This window comes from Filicampus tigris, chromosome 1, assembly GCF_054856515.1.
Source record: "Filicampus tigris isolate MCC_2025a chromosome 1, RoL_Ftig_1.0, whole genome shotgun sequence".
NCBI classification, from domain to species: Eukaryota; Metazoa; Chordata; class Actinopteri; order Syngnathiformes; family Syngnathidae; genus Filicampus; species Filicampus tigris.
This window is the reverse complement of record NC_141217.1, coordinates 34912613-34937800: the sequence shown is the minus strand read 5'-3', so window position 1 is coordinate 34937800 and position 25188 is coordinate 34912613. Positions and strand designations below refer to the sequence as shown.

Sequence of the window (25188 nt, the reverse complement as noted above, 5' to 3'; positions counted from 1 at the left end):
ACAAAAAAAAAAGAAACATTCTGACACACACTACTGAAACAACACTACTGAAACACAACTGATTTTTCCTGCACGCACACTACTGATGTGCTCTCACGCATTATTGAAACACTCTGACACGCACGCACACCCAAACCCACACACACACACACGCTACTTACTAACGTATTTAGCAACGTGTTCTCCGGGATGCTACTTACTGACTGACTAATTACCAACTGTCTGTTCTCCCTATGTTTGTGTGTTTTCACCCCAGGGGCTCCCAGCTCCCCTCCCAAAAGTCAAAATCGTCCATTGGTGTGAATGACTGTTTGTCTATACGTGCCCAGATATTGCCCCCCCCCCCCCCCCCCCCCCGGTTGAGGGTGGTCCAAGGCCCAAGGTCAGCCGGGATCGGCTTCAGCTCACTTCAACTCGCGTGACCCAAATGATGCCAAGTCATTCGAAAAGTCGGGGTGTAGAATCTGAACCACACCTTTTGAAAGTTGCGAGTCTGGCCATGAGTCATATGATTGGAGCTTAATTGCTGGAGGCTCTGCCGGGAGTCTTCGTTTACTGGTTACTCGGAACCAGTTCGGACAGGCCTTCACACCCACATGCGCTCAAAAATGTGCAACCAGGTAGCAACACGACACCTCTTTCAACATCTTGGAGAAAGTTTTGTTGCGATTTTGTGGTTGTTGAATGTTTTGTCGGTCTTTCGCTTTACTTTTGATATTTTTGTCTCGGGGTATAGTTTGAATCAGCCACGTCAATGAGGTTGATTTTGAGACCTCAGACATGTGGCTTGCGCACAGGCCCGAGTTTATTCATTCATCTTTACTGTTTCAATCGAGGATGTAAAATTAAAGTGTCAGGAGCACTATTTTTTTATTTTCAAAATCGAGTGGTAATTACCATGCTCTATTTTGTTACAAAGACGTCGATATTGTCATTGTCTACAAACATATATCTTAACCATAAGTCACAACTCCTCAACGGATATGAATTAGCCCACTGCTCTTAACTCTGCATACCAATTCTATCTGATTGATAATATGAACGTTGTGCACATAAATCTTCTCCAAAAACATGTCAAACAAAGTGTCAATCTAATCATGTGGCTCAAAACAAAAGGCGGTGCTATTTCACTCCACACAAACTGTCAGAACAAATATTTAACATTTTCCACTGTTCATCTCTCTTGCGCTACGGCCTTTGCACGGTAAATTGATTAAACCATGATTATTTCAAGGCGAAATTTGGAAACACAGACATGCTGTGTTTGCGTTTCGCCATGTGTCCGTCTTTTGTCAACGTCTTTGTAACGCGCGCACGTTTACCCATGTCCATTTGTTTGGACCGCTGTGGTTCCAAAGGCAGTTAAACGTCCCACCTGCCGGGAAAGCCCTGCAGCATAATTGGCTAATTGATCCTATTATTTTAATTTAAATTTGTTGTACTAATTTTAATCCCTTAAGGGGAAATAGTTCATGTGCAGAGCCTTTACTAAATCAAGACAGGTGGGTGAAGCTTTAAGTGTGGACACTTAGAAATGTCAAATTCTAATTTCCTTGCTTATTTAATGAATTGTTTAAACAGGCTGGTTGCTGGTTTTCACGCAACCTCATTTGGAACTTAATCAAATGCCCTCTCGATCTTTTGGATTTAAAATTGCATCAACATTTCATTAGTGGTGCAGGTGATGAGTGTTCATTTCCAAATGGATGTTGAACACTCCTCGGTTGGATTGTCATCGGCATTTTTGGCTCCTGAAGGGAGCAGGGTTGATCCAAGTAACCATCTGAAAAATACGCCGATTCTGTTCAGCAAAATGAAACACCTCCTGTGTTCGATTCCAAGCCTGCGATCGAGGTACACAGAGCGAGTTCACCAGGTCGAAGATAAGAAATCATCCAAATCTTTGGGCGTCCCTCTCGGAAAAAAAACGCCTGAGCAAATTGGACAATTGTTCGTACTTGTCCTCTTCCCCCACAGCTATGTTTTTCCTGCTTGCATGACGACCCCGTGACCCATGGCTGGCGGTTTGTTTAGTTTAACCTTTGACCTTCTAAAGAATCAGTACAAAACACATTTTCTCCAAAAGAGCCGGGACAAACCAGTACACCAAACGCATCTCCTTCCTTCCGCCGATTTCAGAGATGATCCAATGAAATGGACAATGTCAATTAATCACCGAATCAATTGCGTTGAATAAACTCAATTAGGTCTGTCGTGTTCCTGGTTCCTGGCTACTTTTGTGGATGCTAATTATTTATTAGTGCCACAGTACGCATGCGGGATGAATTATCGGTCGATGAGGGTCGTCCTTATTAATTTAACAACAGACATGAATGAAATTATACGAATTTTGATTGGCTAATTTGCCCCCGTGGTTTGCCAGTGTTGAGCAGAAACATTTCTGTCGTGCCTGCTCGTTGGCACAGTGTTGTTTGTTGCCACGGGGCGCACTTTGCTTATTACAAGGTGAAAAGAGCACATTGAAACGTGCCAAAAGGGACGGCGGGCAAGGAGAAATGTCCATGCAAATTGGTACCGGCATTCAACGTGTCAACTGCAGGATCATAATTCTTAATAAATGGTATTATCTCACTCTGATTGGCTAATGGCTGTGAAAGATGAAGGAGGGAAGGATCGAGCGAGGAGAGGAGTGAGACCTTCCAGCGGGAAACGGAATCCAGCGTTTGATTCATGTCAAAGAAATACAAATTATTATTGCAACACAGCAAATGACACTTGCCCGACATTAGAACCCAGAGTCATAGTCAAGATCTTCACTAAGAAATGTGGACATTTGCAGATTTCTTTCGGAAACAATGCCATGTGACGCACTTCGGAGCGTTTCTTCTTTGTGGTGGATGCAGGGGCGGAGCCATGGGTGGGCTTGGGTGTGCACAGGCACCCCCAAATTGACACACTGCCCACCCAGTGAGATTCATGAAATATATGCTTTTAAATTTTTTGTAAATTATTATTAACCTCCTAAGGCCTAAGCTGTTTTTTTTTGTTTTTTTTACATGCATTTTTTTAATTTCTTTTTGCTATTTGGGCTTATTGGAACCCAATTTGAAGAAAAACTAAGCATCATCTTTTAGTTTTTTATGTTGTATTGTACTGTATTTTGTATACTGTAGCTTGACTGTATGTAATACTCTTCTGAGACCACATAATGGCAGTGTAAGTGCCCACATGTGTGTACGAAAACACCCACAGTCCCACAGTGCACACACTTGGGGACACAAGCGCTAGAAAGTGCTGTCCACGTATGTGGCCACTAAGCCTTAGGAGGTTAAATTATTTTTGAATTTGCGTTTCCATGTTTGTTTGTTTGTTTGTTTTTTCTTGAACATTAACAATGGCATAATTGTGGTTGTCTAAGATCTGAACTTCATATTATTCAGTTTGTCATTTTATTTGAATATACAATGTGTCGGGACAGGAGGATTGGGCTCAGTGAGAGAAATATTCAGGCCCACCCTGATTTTTACCAGGCACACCCATTAGCCACGTTCTGGCTCCGCCCCTGGGTAGAGGACATTTCTTTTCTCTTTACAGGTCCTTCAAATGCATTATCGGATTGTATAAAGGCAAATAAAACCCTCTCATTGTCCCAATACTTCAGGAAATGATCAAATTGACACAATTGGGGTTGTGGGCGCTTCAGCTGTAATCTTCACAATATGGAATCAATTTGAGTGTGTCAGTGTGTGCGCGAAAAGGGCAACAAAGCAGATTGGAGCAAATATTTACTGGATGAAAAACAGGCACATTCAGTGAGCTCACTTTCACATACACGAAGTCATTACATCATTACATAGCACACGTTTTCCGCATTACATCATCTACATGGCGTTATTTTCAAGCTTTTTTCATTTCGGAAGGCGTCGACGTCACAGAAAGCATGTTCACAATCGTAACAAGGCTGCCTGACTATCACAATCTAATATGTGTCGTATTTATATCATCTTTTGGAAATGTGTTCAATTCTAATAAAAATCTGATATTAGTAAAAACAGAAAAACATATATTTGGCGCGTGGGGTGGAGCGTTGCCCGATTTCTTATCCACTTTGAAACGGTGGCAAACGAAACCGTCATGGCTGAACAATGTGCTCTGCCTTTTCTGTCATGCCTGACTCAATTAGAGAGCACTTATAGTGACTAAGCAGTAACATGCACGCACAGCTCTAACACGTACGTCACAGGTACAGTAAGGCAGTGAACAACAACATCTGTTTCAAGCAGCATCGAACATACATCTAAAAAGCATCTGCGTCAAACTCCTGCCCGGTGGGCCACAGTTGACCCTCTATGGATGATTGAAGTGTCGGCGTGAGGGTGTGCGACGCCTCACTTGCAATTGTTGGTACATCTTGTGCATTTTGGATTAGTAGTGGACAATAGAGATCAAACTCACAAATAAGGAAAATCAGCCAATGATTGACACCCCTCGCTGAAAGGGGTTTGTAATTGTGTATAGATGCCGTAACGTAGCGGCAAAGCGCTTAAAACGGAGCATCATAAAGCGTGTACACAAATCAGGAACCCGTGCCACATAAAACAACTGTATTCAGAGGTTAAGTTATTCAATTCAAACAAACGACCTTCACTTGAGGCTCGTCAATGGTATTAGCCGGCTTGCTAGCTTAAATAACACAGTAGCACAAATTGACGTGACGTATGGACGAACAAATATGCGCACCGGCGCTTTCCACAAACGGTGTCACTAAATTCACCCTTTAGCCTTTACACAAAAATAAATGTGCGGAGAAACAGGCAAATTGTAGAAAAGAAAAAAAAAAAAGTAGATGACACGGCTATTAATAGCTGGAGCTGGAGAAAAGCAAAAACAAACATGCACTTTCATTTTCACTTGGACTGTTCACGAGAAGCATTCGAGGACTTTTCAAATACAGTCAATAGAACACCGAATGACATCATCCTAAAAACAATACCAAGATGGCGCCAAAGTACTACTTTATTTCTTTGGCCTGAGCACAAAAAGGCAAATGGATGAGGTTTTCAGAAATAAAATCGACAAGTAGACAAGTACGCAAATGTTGAACCGTGACTATGCAGGGGTTTACTCTATTTGAACGTATGGAATACTACTCCTTTTAATATAATATCCTTGATGCATTTTAATTGTATCGGACTACACACTAGTGCCCCAACCGATTAATCAGCCGGTCGGTTTAAGTGTCCAATATTTGCTCTTTTAAAATGAGTGAATATCAGCTAAAAATCAGCCGATTTTTTTGTTTTTATATATATATATTTTTTACTCATTAACACATTACCGCATAAGATAAAGATGCTGACATTCAAACATTCCCCGCCCCATTAAAAAAAAAAAAAAATCTGCAAAGAAATAGGCGGGGTTTTGCCAATTTTTCTTTCTGTTGTTAATAATAAAAGACATGGTAATGTGAATCAGTCAAATGTTCTGCCTGTAATTCATACTGTATCATTATTATTGTAAGCTTTAAGGGAACAAAATATGAACCTATTTTTTTTAAAAGTATGAACTGATGAATTGGTTATCCAAATTTTATTCTCGGCGGCACGGTGGGCGACTGGTTAGCACGTCCGCCTCACAGTTCAGAAGTCGCGGATTCGATCCCGGCTCCGGCCTCCCTGTGTGGAGTTTGCATGTTCTCCCCGTGCCTGCGTGAGTTTTCTCCGGGTACTCCGGTTTCCTCCCACATTCCAAAAACATGCATGGTAAGTTGATTGGACTCTCTAAATTGCCCCTAGGTGCGATTGTGAGTGCGGATGTTTGTCTCTCTGTGGATGGAAATTTTATTCTGTCAAATATCGGAATCAGCATCAGCATATTGGTCGGGCCCTGCTACACACAAGCCTTAGCCACTTAACCTTTTACAAAAATACTCAAGTACTTAAAACGCATAGCTTGACGGAACTCACACATGCATGAACATATTTGAGCAAGAAGTAGTATGGAAACAACACGGACATGACAAGGAAGTGCAAGAGGCTGATAAAACCGGAACTGCCCAAAAATAGATAAACAAAACGTTCAAAATGTCTGTGCCTCATGTGATTAGCAAGGAGCTCCAACCCAGTGACCTTTAGACAGCAACAATAAATACAACTATCAAATTACAAAAAACAACAACAACAAAAAAAAAAAAAAAGCACCCCAAAAGATCAGAATCATAAATTTTCTAGAGGTGGAAAAGACTCTGTGTATTCCAGTCCTGGGCACGACAGCTCTACGTTTGCCCGAGGCTCTTTGGCCTTTGACGATTTGAGCCGAGACACCTTCAAAGTTCTTCGGCGGGATCTGCAAATGGAGGCCCAGCAAAAGTGCAGCACGCCAGGAGAGAGGAGGATGAAGACCCAGGGGTCAATGATGGAGTTGACCGAGATGAAACGGAGGGCAATCAGGTCCAGGGGGTGGGACTCGATGCGGACCCCAACCGAATTGATGTACACACGAACCTGTAACGAGACCAAATTATGGTGGTGCGTAAGCTTGGCTGTACATCGACTTTTTACGACAAATCACTATTTACGCATTTTTGTGCCGTGAAAAATAATCAGATGTGAAACGGGAAATTTTATAAGATAAGATAAGATAAGATAAGAAGATATCAATAAGATATTGATCCCACGGTGGGGAAATTTTCAGCGGTGAACATTCAGAATCAAACCAATGTAAATATACGCAGTAACCATGCGTATAACCACATGTATATACACACCAACATACATCTACATATAAAGTATGAAGAAACACTCATTTTAGCCTGTATAAATGAAGGAAGGTACAACAAAACCCGTGTATCCACAGCTTTGTGTTCAACTAAATATGCTCAGATTTCACACCTTTCACATTTCACACATTTTGTGAATTGATTTAGACAAGATCCTATGTGCTTTTTGTGACGTTTTTATTCAGTGCTGAGCGATTTCTGGACTGTAAAATGTAAAATATTTGCCTTGGTTCAATAAAAGGCTGGGAAACACTGCTCAATACTACCAAAGAGGACAATGGCCACAGTAAAAAAAGACAAAATGTTTACGGAAAAATGTTAGCCATTTAGAAACAAGTACTTATAATAATGAGAGATACCACAGGCTTTGTCTCACAGAAAAGTGACAATAGAAAATCAACCAGAGAGAGAGGAACAAGGTCTACTTTCTTATCCTCAAACACAAACAGAAGATTGTATGTGTTTATTTACAATTGGCACTGAATACATTTTATAAATTTAAAGGCATCTATTTTTACAACAAATGACATAATTGCAATTATGAGATTACAATCAGGATTTGGGGTGAAGAAAGTTTATGTATAAAGTGTTGTATTTTTTTTTTTAATTTCGAAGAATAAAAGTACATATTTTTGAGGAATAAACATAGCGTGATTGCACAAATTACTTAAATATTGTAAAATTATGACAATATGATTACAATGTAATCTGATATTGTATTTTCTTTGACATGACAAAGATCCATTTGTATCTCGTTATTTTGTCAACTAAGTCTTCATGGTTGACTGAAAGTAGACTCAACTTTAGACCAGCTGAAAGCAGGTCGTACAATTTTGGGTGGAAAATGGTCTCCGGGTGCCCACGTCAGAGCGGCCAACTTTCCATCATCCACAAGTGGAGATCTTGCAGTTCCTTATATACGTACTTTCCGCACGTCAATCTCCTGCGTGGACTCCAGCGAGTCAATTTATGTTTCTGTCACGTAGACGGCGTGCATCATCGGCGCTGAATTTAAAGACAATAAAAGGAGCCGCTTCCATTGGTCGGGAAGCAAATTGACTGTGTTCACTCGTTCGTTCGTTCATTCGAACTGGGCACGTCTCCACCCATGTGCGCGCTTACATCGCCCTTTGTCTTGCTTTTTGCACAGTTGCCTATTTTTGGCAGGAGATGAAAACGTGTGATTGCACTCTTATCGTTTTTGGAAAGACTACAAAGTTGACCAAAAGGCTTTTTAAAACATTCTATTCAACTTTCAAATTTCCGTTTGATGTGCAGCTGTTTGTTATTTACCCAGGGAGACAAAATTCTGTTTTTGTGCATTCCTTTTTCATTAAAAAAAAAAAAGGAAAAAAAAAAGAAAGTTCTAATTACAGTTTTATGTCTTACTTGTTGATTTGATTTCTCACTGGAGTATAGGAAGCCCATGCTTCCACCTAGTTCCAGTCCAACCTAGCCATCTGCTTTGTGTTTCCACTGCAGGGTGCCGACAATTATAAAGAGCCCAAAAAAGATTTCCTTCCCAACCAGCGTTCTGTAACCGATTGCTCTGATCTTGGTTCCGCTGCAGCGTGACTTCACTGCAGTGGATTGCCAGACAACCGTTCACACCGTCACTGAGTGGGAACTGAACCTACGCTCAGACGAGTGAACCACTACATCAGGGGTGCCCATTCAGTAGATTGTGAGCTACCAGTAGCTCGCAAAGGGAGTCTTGGTAGCTCTCGTGGCTTAAACAAAATCACCGCATGCCCTCCAAATTGTACGCTGTGGGCAGAGATGTGTTCTATGTGATGTGTGTGTTGTGTTGTTGTTATGTTTGCGTTTGTATGTTGGACCCCCTCTAAAATGAGATGGCTCATCTCAGGGGGTTTTATCCAAATAACATACATTTAAAATTTGAATTAAAATCTTTCACTTGATTGAGATACAGGGCCAGCCGATCGGTACCTCAGAAAAGGTGCCCGAAAGTTCAGCGCTTGTTCATTTAAACGGCCCAAACTGTGTGAACCAAACTGAACCTGCTTGACGGAAAATAACATCCAAGTGAACGCGTGCATTAAACAATAAACCACTTTCTCAAGGGCATGCCGTGTGCGTGGGCAGGTCGCCGTCTGTTAATGTGTCATCGAGCTGCGCGGCGATCGCCACAAAACGTAATGACAGATAAACATCCAATGCTATTGTGTGAGACGACTCGGGCATGACGGGACCAAACTCCTTCGAATATTGGGGGAATACAATCCATGGAAGCCGTGACGGGTTCACAGGTTTTGAAATTCCTCCTGCTGGTCTCTCTGGGGAGGTCGCGGAGGAACAATGTCCAGCAACTTTTTAGTCACCTGACAATAGTTTGTCCTCATTACATTCACGCACAAAACACTACATTTTTATTTAGGCTATTGGCGGTATCGCCGCTATCGCACTGAAGGTCCCAGTATTAGTGTAGCAGAATAATTCTTACTGTTGCTGCTGCACTTGTTTACATTCAAAAGAAGACAAACTATTGATGTTGCACTTTCCTAATGAGAAAAGATTCATGGCGTTGATGTTTATTTTGTACTGTCATGGCCCTAGGCCAGGGGTCACCATCATGTTGCCCGTGGGCACCAGGTAGCCCCCAAGGACCACATGAGTAGCCCGCGGGCCTTTTCTGAAAGTAGCTCACCAGTGAAGAGACATTGCGAATTTCTAGGAATGTCGTGTAAGTGATCATGTGAAAAAAAAAAAAAAAAAAAAAAAAAAAAAACTTTCCGTAGGTTTATGCCTCTGCGTTAGCGCATCAGACCCTGACAGTCTTAGTACACTCTTGTAGAAGTGATCATGTGAAAATCTAAACACTGGCAGAGATGAATAGAAATGAAATATTGTGAGGAATCGATAACATAATCACGAGTTGAAATACGGCTTCCTGATTCATTTTGCGTTTGTAGAATATAAATTAAGCAGCAAAAGGCACCCACTTTTTAGCCATCTCAGGGGGGCGGCCATTTTGTCACGTCTGTTGACTGAAGCTGAGCCATGATTGGTCATTATCTGAGCCCTGAGCAACTGTGATGTCATCTTCAGTCGACAGAAGTGACAAGATGGCCGCCCCCTGAGCTAGCAAAAACGGGTGGATTACTCATCTTCCACAAAGACAATATTAATCAGAGGCGTGACCACTCTCTGATTTTCTGTGGTGCAGATATTCACATGTGTGTATTTGGAGATGCGTTTGCTGCAGTCAAATAAGATTAAAACTTCCATTGAGGAGCGAGGAGACTGAGGGGAGTGAGGCAGGAGAAGCCGCAAATGTTTACGAGAAGCTACAAATGTTTACGAGAAATGAGGTGATCACTCCTCCAGACCTCTGTTAAAACTGACGTCACGTCATTTACGTGTCTCAAGTAAACCGTCTGCGTCGCTAAATTATTACTATCACCACAAATGTCCAATTTATGATTCAAATGGGATACAATTAAACTCAAGTACCAACATTGTTATTCTTCACAACTTTGCCGATGCAAAGACCAGAGGCTACTAAAATTTGCCGGTCCGTTTATCGCCATCCGCCTGCAGACTGCATGGGTATGCCCTTCCGCCGTCCGCCTATCTGCCTTTTTGTCAAGCCGGATCAAATAGTAATCGCCTTTCGGTCGGTCCGTCTATCATTACTGTTACTGCAATACTAGTGTGCCATACTACAGGTGACAAATTCCTTGTGCGTTTTTACATACTTGGCCAATAAAGGCGATTCTGATGACTAAGCCTGTCCACCAAAAGATTGCGCGTGTACGAGAATGTTTAGCCTGCTAATGAGCATTAAATGAAACTGTTCAGCAATCAGTCAATAAAATCCCTCCAGGTAGTGTGTTAGCACCTTTGTTGTTATTTCAGCCTAGTGAGTTTGCAAACTTGGACACTGGACCGGAGAGATGAACCCTGCCGGGTTATCTTAGCGCTAGCTAGCTAGTACGACAGAACACGAATGGATATAAAACTATGCCAAAAGTGCAAAAACACCCTGGGTTCTTCTGGGATCCTGGAGATTAAAGTATTTTAGTAATTTTCCGATTCCGGTTGTTTTTTTTTGTTGTTGCGCCCCTAATGTTTTCATTTTTAACAAGCTCAGGTCACTGAGTGCATCCTTAACGACCGCCAGAAAGACGAGAGTAGTACAAAGGAAAAAAAAAAATCTGCCGTCTTTAACCCGTCTTGTACCTCCGGTTTGACTTTTAAGAAATCACAATGCCCAATGAAACACAACCAATCAGAGAGAGAAGGCACGATTGATGAGGTGAAGCTATAATAATAATAATAATAAATTAACACATTGCCAGCAGTTTAAAAACTGCAAAGTGCACTTTTATGTTCGCCTTGTTTTTTTTTTTTGGGGGTGTGTGTGTGTTAAGTTAAGCACCATTGACAACAAGCGCTCAATGACCAATGCAGAGTCATTGCACAAGTGTACAACAAATCTCAAAACATTTGTTAATTCAAATTTCATGACGATGTCGATTTTTCTTTTTCCATTCATTCATTTTCTCTCTGCCAATACGCTCAAACATTGCCTCCTAAAGTTTTTACGCCGTCATAAATAACTGGTGGAACATAACATGCACCGCCCAGTTTTTGGCTGAAAAAGGCAATGTGATCCAGTGGAATCAGACCCACCTGCAGTATCGAATTGCTGCAGCCATCAGAGTATAAAAGAAGCTTGTGATAAATTATACATTTTCACTAGTGTGGAGTATTGGGCAGTAATGTCCCTGCGATGTCTGTCTGTGTTGTTGTTGATGAACAATTCAGTCACTTTAATTAGCAGCTCTGGGTAAAGGTTTTCTGGAATCTTCAGTCAGGGCCTCAATGGGCAATTGGAAAAATGAGGCTGGAATACAGGCCATGTTAATAATGTATCTGGACAGATACAGATTAGCAGGCATAGTCAAAAAATGTATTAACCCGCTTTCTGGAAAGGGATGTGCCACTATTTGTCTTTAACTTTTGTTAAAGTGGGAGTCAAACACAAAAATGTCTTTACAATAATATGTGCCTCCACTAGTCCAAACACGGCATTCCGATTAAGATCGCATTTGTGGAATATGAGTTAAGCAGCAAAATCCACCCGTTTTTAGCCATCTCTGGGGGCGGCCATTTTGTCACTTCTTTCGACAGAAAATGACATCACAGTTGCTCAGGGCTCAGGTAACAACCAATCACGGCTCACCTGTTCTCTGAAGCTCTGCCATGATTGAGCAACTGTCATTTTCAGTTGACAGCAATTGACAAAATGTCCGTCCCCTGCGATGGACAAAAATGGGAGCATTTTACAACTTAACTCATATTCCACAAACACAGTACCAATCAGAATGCCGTGTTTAGACTAGTGGGGCTACAAAGAACATATTCTTGTAAAGAACATTTTTGGGTTAACTTCCTTTTTAACAAATTGGTGGTGTACTGTGGCATGTGGCAAACCTGGAGCCAATCGTTGAGCCTCTGTGGCAGCAATATCTCATTCAAATGTCTGCCCTATCAACTTTCGAAGGCCACTTCTGTAAAAAAAACAGTGGTGACGATGGGAGGACAACATCAGTTGGTGGCAGTAATGCGACATTAAGACAACTGCCAAAAGACGCCACAAAAGATGAACAAGGAAGGAATAAACATTAGGTACAGTCATGTTTTGAGGTCTATTATTATTATTATTATTATTATTATTGTAGGACGCAGTAAAAAATACTGTTGGGTACATTTTTTGTTTCTTATGAAAAAACAGTTTAAAAATTAGACCTTTGGTTGTTTTTGGCACGGGGGGTCGGGGGGGGGGTTTGGTCTTACGGTAGTAAAGAAAAAAATAAAAATGAAAAGAATTAAACACATTTTATATTCAAATATAGGGCAACACTTTGTTTTAGAAACAAGACCAGCCCTCATGCTAACAGTCAATGTAAAATCCCACTGACACACACGCTCATAGAAAATGAGTATCGGGAGCCAAGTGTGCGAATACTCACACGCAAAAACTGTAGTACCATGTACAGTGCATACAAGCAATACAGTAATAAAAGCATATAGTCTTCCTAATCTGTGAAAAATGAATCGAGTTACATTAAGAAGCTCAATCACAACTTTGATGATGTACTCTTTATATCTAAATGAGTGCTATTTTCTTAAATATATTATTATTCTGATTTGTTACTAATTTCTTTTCGGGGGGGGGTTCTTTCAAGTTATATTTAAAGTTTTGTTAGTTCAATAAATACTGTTGAATAATGGTGTTTATTTATCCGTATTTCAATCGAAATAATGGAGATTTTTTTTTTTTTCCCCCTTAATCACCCATCCCTACTCTTAATTGAGTACAGTTTATGGCTACTCTTGCTAATCGCGCAAACAAGCGTGTCGTGTCGCCGCGCTCTTACCACTAGGGGCATCGTGCAGATGATGAAGATGGTCGTCATGAAGACCAGTAGGATGAGATGCTCCACCTCCTCCGCCATGGACATGGGCCTGCGCTCGCTGTTGGAGCGCGCGCTCGCCATGACGGAGCCTCCGTTCCTCCGACGGCGCTGGTACATGCGCAGCAACTGGTAGCCCACAAAGACGTTGCACACCACTATGGTCAGCACCAGCACTAGCATGACCGTGGCGTACAGGCTGGCGTAGACGCGGTCTTTCTTCCTCTCTGGCTTCATGTCAATGAAGCACCAAGTGCCGGGGCAATATTGTACGTATTTCCCAAATCCCGCAAAAGGGAGGAGACAGAATAGAATAGACACTAGAAACACCACTGGGATTGTGATGTAGGCAAATTTTTTGGTGACGTGCCGAGTGTACAGGTAGGGGTAGCCGATAGCCAAGCACCTTTCTAGAGCCATCATGAGGAGAAGGGACATGGTCGCCAAGCTGAAGAAGGTCATGCTGAATCCAAAGTAGGCGCACACCCCGTGGGTGTCGGGTGACATTCCCTCCAAAGTGATGTTGTGCGAGTACGAAAGCTGCACCAGCGGACTGACCAGACACGTTCCGCCCAGGTCCGTCACCACCAGCGACGTGATGAGAACATGGAAAAGCGCCCGTCGCCGACTGTCCGCGGCCTTCACGTCTCGCCGCCGACGGATCTCCAGGATCACCAGGGCGGCCACGTTGCCCAGGAGCCCCGCGGCAAACATGATGGCGCTGATCACGGGACTCTTCCTGGAATCGATGTGGTGCTTGCTGTGGCAGGGGTCGGGTAATTCCGTTACGCTCGAAAACTGCGCCACCGTCATCCCGAAATATGTCTCTACCTTTCCAAAACGGTGTCGAAAACATTTCACTCAGTCGTTGTCAGCAGCCATCCTGTCTGAACACAAATATGACCTTGTGAGCAAGATAGCACCCAGACGTGACGTCGCTCTTATCTATGACGCCGTCAAGGCAAGTTCCGACTGGAGTCGCACTAGAGCAGTTTGCCCACCTCTTAGAAAATCTCAAGCGCAGACAACCGAACAAAAATGTCACCAAGATGTATATCCATCCATTATCGATACCGCTAATCCTCACAAGGGTCGCGGGGCGTGCTAGAGCCTATCCCAGCTGTCTTCGGGCAGTAGGCGGGGGACACCCCGAATTGGTTGCCAGCCAATCGCAGGGCACACAGAGACAAACAAACAACCGCACTCACAATCACACCTAGGGGCAATTTAGAGTATCCAATCAACCTACCATGCATCTTTTTTTTTTTAATGTGGGAGGAAACCCACGCAGGCACGGGGAGAACATGCAAACTCCACACAGGGAGTCCGGAGCCGGGATCGAACACACGACCTCTGAACTGTGAGGCGGACGTGCTAACCAGTCGACCACCGTGCCGCCCCCCTATATTAATAGAAAATAATTGAAATGTTCTGCTTGTCACTATAGGCTACATTGAACGAAGCAACAGTGGTACCATGACATACAAGTTAAATTCATTCTGTGACCACACCCGTAACTGAAAATATTTTGAATCAACTTTCCCCATCTTTCAAGCTTTTTTTTTTTCAAGGTGTTTTCTTAATAAAAAAAAAAATAGCACTGTAAAATATTGTTGATAAAAACATAGTAATGACATAGTTAAATAGAATGTGAAGAATTCTAGACATTTTTTTCCATTGAATGGATATTGTGTTGCTCCTTCCGGTGTGTGTACCATGGCCACCTGGGGGCAGTATAATACTGTATACATACACGCAGGCATATATGGACTCCTTTGGTAGTTTGGCACCTCTTCTTCGCTGGTAGGGCGGACAAGGTTCGCAGAAATGGTTCTTGTGCACTCAAAGCACACTTTCGTGCTCCAAATTTCCTCTTAGGTGCTTGTAATTGTGGCACAAATCGAACATCATAATGTTGCCTCCGCAGACAGCACGTAGAATGCCGGGGTCAGGGTTTGCTTCCTGATTTATTTATTTTTTAATTTTCTATTGATAGTGACCACGTGTCTATCGTGATATATATTAATATTGAATTTTCACCCGTCCCTATGTTATAGATTATGTGTAATAAATAATGAGACCAGTGTTACTTGTGCACAACTGCTACAAGTAGTTAGCATACATAAAGGTAAAATCTACATGTGTTGCGCCGATGTTTGTATTCAAATATCCATTGCTTAAATGTTTATTAAAACATGATATCGTTATGTTTATCCCATGGTAACATCGTTGTGGGTTTCCACACAGTGACGAGAGGCCAGCTATAACAGGCTTCCCGGACTCCCGGACCGGTGGCATTCAGGGAAGATGAATTTTCAGGACGTAGACATAACCAGTTAGCTAGCTAACGGCACGCGGTAGTAATAGAAATGGATTGCTGTGAACGAAGGAGCTCAAGTTTTTATATAGTGGGGGCGGGTAACATGCCAGACGCCCAAGGGCATTACTGGACGCCGATTTAGCCACGCCCAAAAAAGTACGGGCAACTAAAATGGTGAAAAACAGTTAAATACTACAGTTTATGGCCACAATTCAGTGCCACATAGTTCTCTCATTGTAAATTTTCAGCAATTATCGTCTAACATGTATAATGTATTAACAAACACGTCTCTGATTTCACTTTGCATAATCTTTTATGATGGAGACAGTAGAATGAAATGGCTTAATCCAGTCTGAAATTACAAAAATTGATTCTCACTTCAAATAAATTAGGTCGACTAGCTTCATTAAATAGAGTGCGTTTGGTGGTCATAAAGCTTTTGCGTGGTACTGTTCTTGGCAAAGGTCATGAAATGGCCTATCAAATGACTGAATAGATGTATAAACGCATACTAAATGCAAAAAGCACATGACGCTCACGATATTTTTAATTCATTGTATCTTCGTTTGTTTACAAACCACTTAATCATAACTGCACTTCTTGCCCAATCCTTTTGACGCTCGTGTAAAGAAATCAGTATCATTTGTCGTGTTTACAAGGCTCTTGGGATGAACATTTCAAATCGGGATATTCGTGGCTAGGATAACATTTACAAAATAAATCTAAACGCCAACAACACAAATCATAAATGCATGCACCTGCAGTAAAACGCTGCAACAAGTTTTATTTGACATACAAAAAGATACAATCAGAAACTGTACCCTTTGCGTACTGAAAAATAAGGAAAACAGCAACCAAATTGCATCACTGCAACAGCCGACAAAATGTACTGGAAATTACTCAGTCTACTGTACCGCTAACAGAACATCACATAAACACTAGATTATGTGATTTGATGTGTTTGCTATTCATTTAACTTGGACTCCTGCAATATTAGCCCAGGTGGGCCATTAAATGGACATATAACCTAAATATGCTCCTCTGCCCTTTAGACATTTAACAGCTAGACGCCAGACAGCCTGGAGATCCATTAAAATCTGTCTGTCTTTGTGCTTTGGAGGTACTATAGTGCACAATTGGCTCTATATAGTACCCCTTGGTCAATATAGCACCTTTGGGATTTTTTAGGTGTGATTTACTGGTTCTTTACTAAGGTATAGTTCTGTACGGCACCCATTATTCTGCATGTATAGTTCCTCAGAGATTCATAGACCTTAGTTTAATATCCAAGAGCCATTTGGTTGTATTGTGGTGCTATATAGACTGGTTATTGGTTGGATCCACTAAGAATAGTATTACGTGAAACCTTTATATTTTGGATTTCACTTGAAACGAGGGGGAAAACATCAAATGCCAAATTCTGCCATAATAAATATAAATACAACTTTGAGAAAGTGTCGCGAGTGGATGTTAAAATGTGTGTGTGGGTGCGTGCGTGTTTTAAATATATTCCTTCGCGTCAAATGAGATCGAGAGAGGGCACAGAGTCGCCGAAGTGACACAAGCAAAACAACATGAGAATTCAACAAAACAGAACAACAACGAAGTGATCACCTGTCGCACCGGTTTGCTCCGCTTCGTCATGTTTCCAGTCCTCGGCGTGGAGAAACGTGGCGCCAAGATCCGTGCGTACATGGAGATGAAGAGAAATGAAGAAGCAGCTCACATAAGGGGACCCGGGTTAGTGGAGAGAGGTGCGGTGACGTCATGCGCTCTTTCCACGCCCACCGCTGCAAATGCTGCACAGCTTGAAAAGTAAGTACTGCACAGTAAAAGTAAAACCACATCATACGGTGCCGTGCAGTCATTGTACTTCCAGAAAGTGACAGTGGCCACAGGCATTTGTGGAAAACAACAATGACAAACGATTGTTTTGAATGATTACTTTGATTTTGAGAGTCAATCGAAAGCGTATATCATTAGATATTATATTATCACAAATGCACATTTGTATTAATCAGAGGCGGCAAACCACTCACACTCTTCGGCAAAAGTTGTGTAAAAAAATGACCCTGGTAAAAGGAGAAGTGCTGATTCAACTTCTTTCATGTCTAAAAGTAAAAATGCGGTTTTTTTTCATTGTTAATTACGCACAATACCCGTTTTTTCATCTTTTTTTTACATTAGAGAGAGAGAAAAAGTATCAAGTCTATTTTGACAAATGAAGGTGTATAAAGCACACATCTCTGTGTTCAAATTTGGGGTGTAAAAGTAAAAAATAGTCCGAAACATAAACACTCAATTAAAGTACATATCCGAAAAATCAACTTAAATGGCATTGAGGAAGAATTTTCGATATTTAAATCTAATACAAACAAGAAAAACAAACATGTAAGTCATGGATATAGTCTAATAATGCTACAGTAATATTTGTATAGTTAGCGCAAAATGGAAAGCACATGGTGTCCCAATTGTCAGTATTTACTTCCTTTTTTCTATTTCAGATTTCATTTGGACAAACGTGGGGCAATCAGCATTTGACAGCTTAGACTTTGCAGGTTTTGCAAATATATCATTCCATTGCCCATGCCTTGCCATTTGGCATTGGAGCAGCACTGCAAAATTGTCGTCTGGCAAGGCGTTTTGGAACTGCTGTTTCAGTGTATGAAACTGTTTGATATGCAAAATATGTATGCATAATAGTTTTCTCGTACAACAGACATTAAAATGATGAAATGTTCTGGTCAAATTCTGCAGTCACATTTTAAATGCCATCAAGTCTGTCACTGTTTACATGAAAGATAAACGGTTCATTTTGCATTTTACTGTGCTAAACTTAAAACCAAGGTGTGTACCAAGCTGGGATTTTTGGCCTGTGAGGCGAAGAGATTTTGACACTCCTGCTTTATGCAATTATTATATAGCCCTCTCCCTGCCCACCAATCAAATTTATTGACGTAGTGCTGCCATTTCCATTTGATCCACCTTTGAGTCTGCACTGATCCATGTGAATCTAACACAAGAGTGCAGTGCCCTTTACTTTTTGTGTACGTTATCCACTTATTGATTAAGGCTTGAATCTGCGAATCCCCTGCTTGTAAACAGCTTTTTGTTGTGGTGAAAGCTTGGCAGGTGCTAAAAGCGCTGACAAGGGACACCTAAATAGACACAACAGCACACACATCCCCCCCCCACACCCACATACACACACTCACAGGCTTCGGTGATTCCTAAGGGAGGAAAGTGAACTTTTAGTCAAGGCTATGGTGGCAGTGAATTTCCCAGAAATGACTGCAAGTGGCGTCCCAATGGTGACAGAAATGTATCACATATGCATTTGTTTCCGCTTGCACACTAATGGCCCCCGTCTGAATCATTGATGAGTTTATTGGATTTTTTGGTGGGTATCCGTTTCCGCAAATGCAAGCTGAGGTCAGCAGCATCACATATTTAGTGCAGTCATAATCATTAATTACAGGATAGAACATTTGCATTGCACAGTGCAGTGGTGCAAAGTAACAAAGTACAAACACTTTTGTATTGAAGTACAATTTTCAGGGGTTTGCGCGTAACTCTACGCACTTTCTACCTTTTACATACATTTCGAGTTATAGACTTTTTAACTTTTAGTAAAGGAGTTTAACCAGTGTTACTTTTGCCAGACTATTTTTATTTGTTTGTTTCAGTTTTTTTGTGTTGTTGCTGTTGTTGTTGTTGTTTTACAGAAATATCTGCACTTCTGCTGTGTGAGTACTTTTGCCACCTCTAGTATAGTGGTGAAATTATTTATTGAAGTTACTGCAGTGTAGTTTTACTGTGGGAAAATAATATATAACTTAATCAAATGCAATTACTCCGTTTTAAACTAACTAGAATTTACAGTTCAGTACAAAACAGAATTAATACTATGTGGTAATCCAGCTCACTGTAGTGGTATGTAAAATAATTATGCTACTGGCCAAGTGCAGTTCATTTGCATTCAACTTTTTGTCAGAACAATTCTCCAATATTTGGGGTTGGGGAAAATATTCAAATTGTGCATAATGTTACAGTAACTTGCAATAATATTATTTTCATGAAAACATTTAACCTACTACGGTACTGTATTTTAATCTTAGTCCTTAATGGTGGTACTTGGTGCACTTGATATTTTTTTAAGAGGTTTCTGGCGTGAAAGGGTTGAGAATGATTGCACTAGCGGTATGTGGGCTCCCTCTAGTGGTATGATAAAGAATCACTGTCAACATCCAATTTAATTGTATTTAACGTTTAAATTCAAAACATTCGCATTTTTCTTTAAGAATTGATTATTTTAAACCTTTAAACCTAAAAGTACGTACATTTTTTTAAATTAAGCGTATGTCCAATTTATTTATTTATTTATTTATTTATTTATTTATTTTCCTATGTTCAAGCGCAGTTTTGATGTTTAAACATATATTACCACGTAGGCTTATTATAATATTAAATATACTTTTGTAGACACAATTCATACCATAAAAAAATTGTAATGTGCTATTACAGACGCCAGATGGCACCCTACGCCAGGTCTGTCAGAATTGCATTGAGTGGACGGTCTCAATGTAGTGCCTTGCTGCCACCTCGTGCAAGCTATGGCCATTATAAACATTTTTTTTTTAGGGGAGGGGGTGTCACTTACGTGCGTATTTTCACAATATTCACAGACTCGGTTCCTCTGTCACGCTCTTGCCACTTGAAAAAAAAAATCATAGACATCAACGGCTTATATGTTTTTGAAACGGCGTTTAATTTAAGAAGACATTACACTGTACGTGTCTTTTCAGAAGCTATTTTTAAACAATAAATGTTCTTTATAGTTTTTAACTTTTAAGAGTGTGCTGCGACTTTGCACTGTGAGTAAAATGCAGGTCCCGTGGTGACGACAGTTGAGAAAAACTGATTTAGAGTCTTCAATGAACCTAACGAGCATGTTTTTGGAATGTGGAGGAGGCGACGAAATATCATGTAAGCATGGAGAGAACAAGCAAACTCCACACACTAAGGCTGGAGCCAGAACCTTCAAACCACAGAACTGTGATGCTGACATGCAAACCACTTGTCCACTCAGCTGCTCGCTGGTGCTTTGATGGACTTTAAATTAAATTACATGAATGCAGTGGTGCCTTGAGTACAAGTGACCCGATTCAGGAATTTTTCAAGATATGAGCCGTCATTCGACTACATTTTTTTTTTATCTTTGACTTACAAGCGTGATTATGTGCTCGCAGTGAACTCAACTCAGCTCACGTCACACCAAGCAGCAGTTAGGCAGAACTCTTTAAAAATGGCTGCGAAGATGTTTATTGCCATAACCAGTTGAAGTTTACTGTCAAATAAACTTTGTTTTAAAGTCCACCAGCCATCTAAATGCTAACACATAATGAGAAACACCATAGGTGGGCATCATTGTGGTGAAATTATAACACAACAACGTATGACATATAGCAATGCATATTTCAACACAAATGGGTGCAGCAACACATGTAGACAGACAATACACCAATACTCACTGACATATACACTTTACCTTCTGAGAGAAACAACAAATACTACTGCGGATTAGTGAGTTACTTGCAGCAGTTGAGTCAAACTATTTGTTTGTCTGCATCACTGGAACGGATTAATAGCATTTCTATTCATTTAAATGGGTAAAGATGATTTGAAATTAAATTAAACCTGATCTCAAGGTACCTCTGTACTGAAAAGGTACTTTTAGGTTTTCGTAATTACAGTTAAGGCCCCCCCCGCCCAGAAGCACCCCCCACCCCCAAAACAAACAATTTAAAAAAATAAATAAATAACCCTATTGCCTATAAGTTTGTTAGTTTGGAACAAATGAGATTTGTGTACCGTAAACACAAAGGGGGATCGGTTCACTGTTTGTACAATGTCTTTGTGTTTATCCATTGCTCTTGCGCTTTCTCAATATATGCATTTCAAATGTGCTCGTAAATATTACATATTAACATTTATACCTTGGGACCTTTATTCGTGTGAAGAGAATACAAGCACTCCTGGAGAAAAAAGGAATATGGAGAAATATTTGATTCGTACCGTGGTGGTGATCGCGTCCAAGTGTGCGAAACTAATTCACGTTTTTCACGTTGTTGTGAAACAGATCCGGAATAAAAATGCTCTATTTGTTTTGTCTTAATTCGAGACAGATGTTGCCTCCGCCGCTGTCGCCACCCACATCCACCCCCCCCCCCCCCCAATGCCCCACCAGCATCCCCTTAACTCCTCCCTCCCTCTCCCGGGGTATTAGCGCCTCTGCTGAGTGGAGTTGAGGAGTCCTTCCTCTTTCTTTTGCTCTCTGTGAGTCCAGCTGTCTCCTTGTCGCAGCTTCTACTTCGGCCCTCTGCAATGGAAAGAGGGCAAATGGTGAGCGTCTACCTTCTGGGCCTGTGCTGCAGCATGTGTGTGGTTGCAGCCATCCAGAGGGCCCAAATGTTCCCCTATGGCACGTTAAGTGGAGATTCACTTTTGGAAGAAGGAGACGATGAAACCTCCAAAGTCTTATCTCTGCCTAAACCCTTCTACTTCTACGACACCCCCTTCTATCAGCTTTATGTAAGTACATTTTGCATGCCTTTACTTTTATTTGCCCCCCCCCCCCCCCCGCCCCACACACACACTTTTGCCACATGCATTCAAGTGCTCTCACATGGAAAAGTGAACATGTCTTTTTTTCTCAAATAGCATGTAATTATTTTTCTTTATTTACATGCGGCGGTTTCAACGAGGCCAGGACTTGAGCCCTTCCATTTAGTGACGAGCAAAGGGGGCAGAATCGTCGTCAACACATCACGAATTATTCTCGCTAGGTTTATGCTCATTTTTTTATTTTATTTTTGTATTTCTATTTTTTAATGACAGCTGCTTCATCTGTTTGGAGTCAGGTTTGTGAGTTATACAAACTCCTGGTGGTCCTAGTAAAACATAGTTAACACTGGAGAGGCTAAATGGGATCCTGATTGGACCACATGGAACAATTTTTAGTTCATAATTGTGTTGTGGATTAAATGTTTGGTATGCTCCTAATATAGAAAGTAAACCAGCAATACAAATGCAGTGAATCTTTATAAAACCGCTGAGTAAACTATTAACCGAGGTATAGTGCTTGGATAAATATACCACGCTCCTTCCGTCTTTCAATGGATGTAAAACGTCCACCACATTATTCAAACTTGGTACTAAAATTCCCCACATCTGCAAAGATGTGTTTTGCTGTAACTTGGTGGAGGGAATTGTGAACAGTTCAAAATAGCAGTCAGCATTCATCCAAAACCTTCTAGCATCTGCGAGAAAGGGAGAAATATTGTCAGGAAAAGCCTACTAGAACACTGGAATTTTATTTGGAGGTAATCAGAGGCGATGTAATTGGTGGCGAGTGTGTGTCTTTGTTAACGTCGATTTAAATGTGATTGTTTAATTCTGAACACGGCCACACCCCCATTTGTAAGAGGGTGTGCACACTTGTGCAACCGCATTATCTCAGTTGTCCCCCAAAACATTTTGTCAACATTCAATTGAGTTGTACAAGTCACAGCTTGCTTTATGTTGAAAAAAGTGACGTCGGTATTCCTTTTTATATCGCCCCAAAAAAAAAAACGGGCATTTGACCAGGGGTGTGTAGACTTTCTAGATCCGCCGTACATGTCAGCAGCACATTAACGGCCTGCGAAGTGGCTGATGTTGGTGGTGCATTGAAAAAGGACTCAGGTCTACTTGAAGGCTTGCGCTCATGTTTCCGCTGTTCCAAAATAACACCGCAACGATTATCTCCTGGTGACGTTGCCCAGGTGTCCACCAACGGGATCATCTCAGCTCAGGACTTGCCGATGGAGACGGAGTACGTGGACGACGGCTTCCCCACGGACTTCCCGGCGGTGGCGCCGTTTCTGGCTGATATGGACACCGGTGGAGGACGAGGGCAGATTTACTACAGGGTGACCGAGACGCCCAGTGTGCTCAACAGAGTGGCCCAGGTGTGTTGACTCAAGCAAAAGAGCAAAAGGGTTGTTACCACTTTGAAGGCAAATTGCTGTCAGGCAGACACTTTTAGCACGCTGAGTAAGAGGACAAGACGTTTTTCGATTGCCCGATTGAACATTTTATTTCGAATATGCAGGGCAAAATACGTATGTATACAAAGCACCAGGCAGTAGCGGTCAGTGTTGGCGCAAAAAACCTTCAGGCTCCTGTGAGGAAGAAAAACATTTTAGGAAAAGCCTACAAGAAAAGCTGAACTTTACTGAGGGTTAATCAGAGGTGCTTTAAATGCTGACAGGTATTTAGCTCATTCACTGCCATTGACGTATTTATTCGTCTTTTCACAGTCCAGCCATTCAATCCCAGGAATTTATTTGTATTTTTTTGCAATTTTTTTGTTAGGGTAAAAGAGGGGCTGAAAATGTCTGCCAGTGAATGAGTTAACACAAGTTTGAAAGTTTCGAAATGCTTTGTCTGAGTCTTATTTATTTTTTTTCAAATCACAAAAACCTGGCATTCGAACAGGGGCGTGTAGACTTTTTTATATCGACTCCACACACAAATGTATATAGTGTATACATACATATTTTATACATTCTTTTCACCTGGTTCCTGGTTCGGACACTGCTTCAATTCCTCGCACATACTTTTCCACACTTTCAAACCACAAATTGACAACTATTTATGGTTTTGCGTTTGTTTGATATTGTAAAGTTGTGTACAGCCCGCAAATCGGAATTCCTTTCCTTAATCCGAAAAAGATTTGGAATGTTGTCCGTTACTGTTTTTGGCTGTGTACATTGTATATGAGTAAAATACTTGGCAATTGACTTCTTCTTTTCTCTTCCCCCATCATCTGCATGCGTGTGTGTTCACCCGCCAACCCAGGAAGTTCACCAAAGCTTCCCGGACGCCAAATTCACACCCACCTACGCTGTGGTGGCAACATGGGAGAATGTGGCCGCGTATGAGGAGCCCACTCGAACCAGTGGGGGGGCCTCGAACAAGGTAAGACGGATACGGAGGACCTGACCGCACAAGCACAACACGCAGTTAGCCTAAATTTTTGGAGGTTTCATGCATTCAGCCTCGGGGGCAGGGTTGGGAACTTCATTTGTACTCCTTCTTCTTCTTCATCTTCTAATCTACCTCTTAACCTTCTCAAGAGGTCAGAAGTCATCGTTAAGGTTCATCGAAATGTCCTCCCCTTCGCTCCCTTTCAATTTACACACAGGTAGACATAAACTATCCCAATCCCAAACTCTGTTGGTGGCAGCTGTCTTTCGTCCTCCTTTTTTTTGTTTGTTTTGTTTTCCCGATCACCGGTGGATTACTACACAAATTATTGACCTTTTTAATCAAATCTGCGGAATAGCTACAGCTGAGGTTATTTTAAATATGCGTCCAGAAAAAGAAATGCCTGAATGCACACGCAGGAGGTATGCAACTAAAATGATCTAAATTGAGATTGGTTGCCTCTGCCAGGGATCTGCTTTTTTCAGAGTTTTTGATAGAGTCAAATGTCACATTTTTGCATGTTAAGCCAACCTGCAGTACATTAAACTAATATCTTGGGAGGCCACAAAGCCGAGACTCCATCCACTCCAAGAAACAAGCTCTAGTGGAAGTCAAAATGTCATAAAAGCAAAAAAAAAGAAAAGAAAAGAATAATA

General features: G+C 41.4%; 2 protein-coding genes across 4 annotated transcripts in view; one reads left to right on the top strand and one right to left on the bottom strand.

Moving 5' to 3' along the window:
* The window catches only part of nid2a (nidogen 2a (osteonidogen)), a 72761-nt gene that overhangs the window by 6739 nt on the left and 40834 nt on the right, over nt 1-25188 (top strand). The window contains exons 3-5 of the mRNA XM_086036249.1: nt 21866-22093; nt 23326-23511; nt 24404-24523. Of these exons, the coding sequence (XP_085892375.1) occupies nt 21887-22093; nt 23326-23511; nt 24404-24523 (513 nt within the window). The 5' untranslated portion in view covers nt 21866-21886. The remainder of the gene's footprint in view (nt 1-21865; nt 22094-23325; nt 23512-24403; nt 24524-25188) is intronic.
* On the bottom strand, nt 3734-17272 carry ptger2a (prostaglandin E receptor 2a (subtype EP2)). Of its 3 annotated transcripts, XM_086036285.1 has the most exons (4): nt 17117-17272; nt 14014-14069; nt 13147-13942; nt 3734-6464 (listed from the first exon to the last, which is right to left on the bottom strand). In XM_086036285.1, the coding sequence occupies exons 3-4, from the start codon at nt 13894-13896 to the stop codon at nt 6177-6179; spliced, it is 1038 nt and encodes a 345-aa protein (XP_085892411.1). In that variant the 5' UTR covers nt 13897-13942; nt 14014-14069; nt 17117-17272; the 3' UTR covers nt 3734-6176. The 3 variants fall into 3 exon arrangements, with proteins under 3 accessions (XP_085892411.1, XP_085892396.1, XP_085892403.1); XM_086036270.1 differs by having other exon boundaries at nt 13147-14069; XM_086036277.1 differs by having other exon boundaries at nt 13147-14065; nt 17117-17198.